Source organism: Eleginops maclovinus, chromosome 19, assembly GCF_036324505.1.
Source record: "Eleginops maclovinus isolate JMC-PN-2008 ecotype Puerto Natales chromosome 19, JC_Emac_rtc_rv5, whole genome shotgun sequence".
Classification (NCBI taxonomy): Eukaryota; Metazoa; Chordata; class Actinopteri; order Perciformes; family Eleginopidae; genus Eleginops; species Eleginops maclovinus.
Window position 1 is genome coordinate 4,524,034 of NC_086367.1, and position 7,037 is coordinate 4,531,070.

Sequence of the window (7,037 nt, forward strand, 5' to 3'; positions counted from 1 at the left end):
GAATTTTGAGCATGCTGTAGTAAATGCACTCTGAAATTTAGGGTACATTAAAAGGACTGATTTACTTTTCAAACAGTTTTAATAAATCAAATAATTCAACAATTTCAACATTTCAATAACTTTGAACTTTGTTCATCAGAAATAAAATGGCAAATTAAATACACAGATGTTAATAAAACCAATAGAAAGTTATATCAAGTAATATCAAAACAAGTAATCAAAAACATTAACTCCTACATGAAATGATAACTTAAATCAAATAGAAAGAAATAAACAAAGTGCATTTGTATCTCCAAAGTACTTTTTAGTGGGGTTTAAGTTATCAAAACTAGATTCAAAAAATGAAACAAAGTGCTCTATTTTTTCCTCTTTTTTCCGGGTTCTGAGTCATCCGAACTCTTCCTTTTTCCAGAGGTAGTTGAGGCTATTGAAGAGGATTTCTTGGCTGGACCATGAAACAGAGAAAATAACTTTGGTTGCCCAGAGGATGCAGTGGATGGCCCAGAGGAGGAGGCAGAGGGCCCAGATGAGGAAGCAGAGGGCCCAGATGAGAAGGCAGAGGGCCCAGATGAGGAGGCAGAGGGCCAAGATGAGGAGGCAGAGGGCCCAGATGAGGAGGCGGAAGGCTTATTAGTTGCCCCAGACGAGGAGGCAGAGGGCCCAGAGGAGGAGCTGGATGGCTTTTTAGCTGCCCCAGAGGAGGTGGTGGAGGGCCCAGTGGGTCGAAAAGGTCTTGTTTTTGCAGAGGAGATGGTCTTTGGTGAAGGTCTGGTTGGTCTAGGTGAGGCAGCTGGCCTAGTGGAGGAAGAGGATGGCCCTTTTGATTTCTTCGCCTGGGTCACTATTCTGTTTGCCACCGCTGTAGACCTCACCCTCATGGCCTCACTCATCCTTTTCTCCCTCATTCCCTGTTCTCTTGCCTTCTTTTTCTCTAGGTGGAGTTGGTATGTTTTATAGGAGGAAAGGCAAGAATTCCTTAAAGGCTGGTCAATTAACATTGTTGAGGCCGTCCACTTCCTGGCTTTCATTGTTGACTTAATTATGGCGAGGCTCTCATACGTTTCCACATTCATCCTGCACCTGTCTGCCTCCAGTATGTCATCCATTATGTTGAAAGACCCCTCCACCAGCGGGCCTGTGAAAATTGAAAGAAGGGCTTTCACAAGTTTGATCAGGGTTGGGTATCTCACACCTCTTTCTGAATTTCTTAGAAGTGCCACCTGACTCCACCAGTCCACATCCACTCGGCTGTTTTCTTCAACATAGGTATTGGCCAGAGGTACCAGGTCAGCATCTATTTGGTATGCACGAACCTCCTCCCGCAGTGGGCCGAGTGCTTCAGGTGGAACCACATTAGGCAAGGCCTTCCCTAATGCCATGAATGCTGAACCTAAGGAGTCACACTGTATGAGGGATGGGGTCAGAGCCGAGAGTGAGGTGACCATGTGGTTGTCGAGGGGAAGGTTTTTGAGTAGAAACTCTGCTGCCTTCATGTAGCCCTCTCTGAGGGAGTTGTACAAGTTTCCAACCCACAGTGTCTTCGCCACACGGGCCTTGGTCATGGCAGAGTATCCATATTTTCCAACACACAGGGATTTGTTAGGCAGCTGTAACGCTGCATCCCGTACATTGATCTTGAGGATCTCTTTGACACTCAGGGGGATAGCTCCTGGCTTCATGAATTTGCTTAGCAGCTCTCTTACCAGTGCCAACATTTCAACATGCAACAAGTGCACCATTGGTTTCTCATGTTGCAGTTTTTTCAGAAATGCCTGAAATGTTGGAAGGACACCTGTAAACATACAAAAAACATTTAGGCATGTTTCCATTAGTTGTAATTAAAACTTAGAACAAGACATCAGTTACTACTATGCAACTAGGTAATTACAGTACAGTTACTAACTATACAATGCTGTAAGGAATTCTCTTGAGGTGGATTACTTTTGTTGAAAAATAGACCTAACTGTTCCATTTGCACCTTGTCTTAACTAAAAAGCTATGCCATCCAGGAGAGCTGGGCCATTACCACCAAGTAATAAATAAATGTATGTAAACTAGCCATGGATTTTCCTACTCATTCAAGATACCTCTGAACAGGTCAATCAAGGCTGTGAGCCTATCAAAATCTGTGAATAGCACAGAGATGCGTTCCTTCCGGCTCTGGTTTGTTTGGGTCCTGGATGCTGTGGCCTGTTCTCCTTGCAGAACCTCTATTCTGGCCCTTTCCTGAGGCGAGACCTCGTGCCTTTCAAGGACTTGTTTGAGTAACTTTCTGGAGTGCACACACACACACACCCACGTTATGCTCCCTCTTATAAAACCATATGGGGATTAAGGCTGCATGTTATAACATACAGCATTATAGACAATACACTAATACATCCCTATTTTATTTTTTTAATGAAAAAAAAAAACTGTCAGTAATGCAATATTTTTATCATATCATCATACAGCATATAGCTGGCAGTTTCATGTGTTGCATTAACTACAGCAATACTATAAAGCCGTTATAGCCACTATTAAAAAAAACAGCTTGATTCTGCACTACAACACATTTTCTCATAAGGGAAGGCTATAGGCCAGAATATAACACATGTTCAAAAAAAGAAAAGAAAAAAGCTCCTTAAAAAGGAAGGTCGTTTTATTTTCGCGCAAGACAAAATAGTTATATATCAACTATCAATCCCAACGGGGTGCTGCTGAATGACAGCGCAAGGGATAAGACGCGGCTCGTAGGTGTAGGTTTCGGATGTTGTCAACATTTAAAAGCACGCATGTATGCCAGGTAACCGCACGGGTGAGCAAATAAAGAGGACCTCTGCTGTGTACTCTGTGTTATTTTGTGAAGAGTGCTCATAGAAACGACTAGGCTAAAACTACACAAGTCCCGACTTTGTGTCCGACTTTTACATTGGGTTTCGCCGCACACAAAGACAATCGCAATTGTCGTAAGGGGGGGTCTCAGCCGAGAATCGGACACGATAGTCGCGTATTTTGAGCCAGGCTGAGAGGCTATACTGTGACAAATACGATTTAATTCACACACATTTTTAAATGCTTTGTACCTACCTGTATTTATGCTCTTCGCCCGGATCCAGTAGGTTGTAGTAGTGCACAATCAGGACATCCAGGAGTTCTCTCACCCTATTGCACACCTCCAACATCTGCAGGAATCTGTTACTGATGGGCCTGATCAAGCTCTTCGGTGTAAGATGGAGTAATCTCTGGAATTCCGAAAATATTTCTTTCTGTTTCGGAGACTTCTCTATGTCATAAAACACATCCGAGCAGAAATCTTCCACCTCTGCCTTGAAAGGGCTCATCATGGCTTTTGCACCGTTAGAAACCATATGGACTGTGTCGCCAGATATATCCAGCAGGTGCGGGTTCTCCCTGCGCAACTGTGTCTCGAGACCGGACTTCTTTCCCCGCATAACCGCACAATTGTCCAGTAAAATACTGGTCACCTGCTGCAGCCCTAAACCATAGGACTGCAGCACATCCTTCAATTCCTGGGTAAGTGCTGCAGCATTGGCTATGTTCATTTTTCGACTAGCGAGGTGTTGCGTTTTAACAGCATTTTCCTCATTGTCAAAAAAACGAACAAGAACATTGAGGACTTTATCCATGTTATTATTGGTGGCCTCGTCGACGTTCAGGGAAAACATGTTGTTTTTCAGTTTGGTGTGTTAGAAATAATCAATATATTAGAGCGGAACTTTAAAAGATAATTCACTGTTTCTGGACGGATCATATTTGTCCATTTCCGGTAGTATTACAGGATGTTGTTTTTAGCCTCAGATAGCATAAAGCTAATATTGTTTTGTATATATGAGTAGAGGGAGAAGGACCAGTGGAGTTGCATACTAAACACACCGCCTCTACCTCTCACTCATTGATGCTGCAATGATACAGTTGCCTGTTTAATAACTGATAAACCTCCTAAGAATTGCATAATAGACTATCGTAGATGACAGCTCCAGGACTTCGCTAACAAGATGGCGACGGTGACGTCATAAGAGGACCCGCCCCGACGACGTCAGCCTATAGAGGAGGATCCAGCCCCCCGCTACCAACCAATGAGAGCACGACAGCGGGGCGCGTCTGATTTTGAAGTTGTTTATTGTATGGTCGGAAAGGGGTGGTTCTATAAAACATGTAAGGATTGTGAAATCGAGCTCTCTTTTGTTCCGGACCGCCAGACAGTAACTACTGATGAGCTCCGCTCAGTCAGTGGCCTGTGGACGCGTGTCCCGGGCTATTGAGCCACAGCTGTGAAGCTTTTGTAAAACCTACCGCTGCATCCTTTTATTAAACACTCCTTTTATAATTTTTAAGGGAGTTTTGCTTTCTTTATTTTAAACCGTCTCCTGGGCTTCAAATAAACGAACATTTCTTACAATTGGTGACCCCGACGTGATTTGAAGTGCCAGGACGAGACGGGGATTTCGCGGAATCGGCATAAACTCCAGACACTCGGATTGGATCCCATTTAAAAAGGTGAGCAGTGCCTGTTTATTTCAAAATCTGCATAGTTTATATAGCATTTTGAGATGCGAGTGTCTGGAGGTGAGTCGTTAATCATGAACTGGCTATTTAAAGTTAAGAACTGAATATATTGAAATTAACCGGGGTGCGGTCCTGGGTTTTCCAAAGCTTTTTGTTTGTTTGTTTTGTTTGTCTGTGTTTGTCCTTTTTACGCCGGAATTAGAATGAGATTTAGGTAAAATTAATACGTAAATATCGATTAAAGTTCGGTAACGTAGTGCTAATTAAAATTGGCAGCGTAGATTCAGATTAAGGTTCTGGAGCGTATTTCGGCATTGATAGTATAATTTTGTGATAAAGTAAGTTTAAAAAAGTCCTAATAGGTTAAGGCCTAATCGAGTGATTAGTGAGTGGGTCAGTAAATGTAATCTTTGCGACAGAATTACGTTGAGAATTGTGACGACATTCCAATAGTCTCTGATTAGCGTGTTGCGTTATTGAACAGTCATAGTTGGCAAATAGTGTTAATATTAAAAGGAAGACCTCTTTTGTCTGAGAGGCGTAGCTTGGGGTTAAATTCCTCGAGACTACTGCTTGTTGAAGGGAAGAAAGCATGGTGAGAGCACAGGTTGGAGTCCTGACGTCATTACTGATTCTGGAACTTAACAAAGCATAGTTCATAGATTTAGAAAAGATTTGTTTTATGGTACCAACTACAACGAGAAGAGCTGAGGTTGAAGTCCCTTCTCTATCTGCGATTGTTTTGAAGAGTACTTAAATTGTTAGGGCATGGAGAATTTCTAAAATAGATGTGTCTCTGTTATTATGGTAGTGATTTTATATTGTTTGGTGGATCCGGTATGTCTGGACCTATTGGTTAATCTCACAAGAGATGAAAGAACCAGAGAGGTAATGAGTATGAATAACAATAGAGCTAAGGCTGATGTTTATCTTCAATCCAACACCAGTTTTCCCATATGGGAGTTACAGTTTAGGACAGATACATTGAAATTAAGAATGATAAAAACAGAGAAAGCACAAATGGCAAGAACACAATTACACTTTAAAAGAGTGAATTCTCTACCAACAAGAAGCAGATGGTGGGGAGTTAGAGGTTAAAGGATGAAAGGTTACTAAGATCACAGAAGAGAGGTAACTCTCTGATAAGACTGAGAACAGAACAGGGGGGTGAAGCTGTGTTGAGCAATAACCATAAAGATAAAGCCTGTTTGAGTAAGAGAGGGGATTAAGACCATTAAGGGGGGTGTAGGCGACACCCAAATCTTCTTGTAAGACCAAATGCTGTTATCATGTAAATTAACTTTGATGTTTTTCTCACACAGAGAGGAGACTCAGGAGTCATCTGTCTGTAAGCAGTAGAGAAGAGAGGAGAAACATTTTACAGAACGGGAATTAATTATAAGAAAGTGCTGTTAAAAGAAGTTTAGCGATTATTAATATAGATAAAAGTGTTAACACTAGTAAATATGAAGATAAATACAGGAGTGAATCGTATGACTACACTTGAATCATTTACATCTTAGTGATCTGTGAATATGCTCTGCTGGGTTGTACAGGCTAAGTTAAAGGGATTTTAACTTTTTGAAAAAGCATTGGAATGTTTTTATAGTAGAAGAAAACAGAGGCCGTACAAATATAATGTGTGGGAATATGGTTTCTGGATGTGAATATTTGAATTATGGGAGAAAATATTTTCCTAAAGGAGTTAAGTCAAATGCATTTGAGAGATATTATTATTAGACATTAACTTGTTATTACAGTAGATGGCATTTAATACACAAGACAGAACACATGCTTAGTTAAAAAAGTGAAAATTAAGTGGACTTATTTAACCAGTGTGTTGAGATTCATAGATTTAAAGAAAGCTGCCACCTGGACTGCAGCCTCTGCAATCTGGTGACAGACCCATGTCCTCCTGAAATAATGCGAAAGACCATCCCCCACGGAGATTTCCTGACTAATTCAATAAGAAAGGAAGGCAAAAGCAGGGCTTTGTCTAGAACTGCATCCGTCTGCTTCTCCACCCAGGTCAGCAACAAACATGCATCATGCTGATTGACAGAGATCTACTCATCACCAGTCCCTCTGATAAGAGCACAGAGGTCCAGAGCAACAAGGGTTGATTCAGAGCACAGATTCTGATGGACAATGAGACACATGAAAACGGGGTTCCGTCTCCCATGAAAGACATCAAGAGACGGTGATCGAGCAGACCCATGCTGAAATGAAAATCCGCACAAGGAGAGAAGCTTGATGTGGAATGCAGGTTCAAAAAGTCAAAGACTGTCAAAAACCAGATGCACAGGAAGGGGCGAAAAGGTCAATCTGCAGAATCTAAGGAGGTCGGGGTCATCAAGCCAGAGAGCAGAGGTGGCAGGAAGGGGATTTCGAATGGGTGAGTTTGTGTAAACACATTCACTCGCGTAAACACATAAGTGGAACACATTTAAAGAATTTGAATTGACTTTGTAAATTTAAGATCAAATATCGAATGTTTTATTACATAACATTTTATAGATTGGTAAATG

At 41.6% G+C, this 7,037-nt stretch overlaps 1 protein-coding gene across 1 annotated transcript; it reads right to left on the bottom strand.

The window, feature by feature from the left end:
- Positions 1 to 356: 356 nt before the first annotated feature.
- On the bottom strand, positions 357 to 3,172 carry LOC134881669 (uncharacterized). Its single transcript, XM_063909180.1, has 2 exons — positions 3,070 to 3,172; positions 357 to 1,792 (listed from the first exon to the last, which is right to left on the bottom strand). The coding sequence occupies exon 2, from the start codon at positions 1,737 to 1,739 to the stop codon at positions 357 to 359; it is 1,383 nt and encodes a 460-aa protein (XP_063765250.1). The 5' UTR covers positions 1,740 to 1,792; positions 3,070 to 3,172.
- Positions 3,173 to 7,037: the final 3,865 nt, after the last annotated feature.

Bases quoted from the DNA above. Each gene is read 5' to 3' on its own strand.
- LOC134881669 (XM_063909180.1), bottom strand. From the start codon at position 1,739: ATGGTGCACTTGTTGCATGTTGAAATGTTGGCACTGGTAAGAGAGCTG.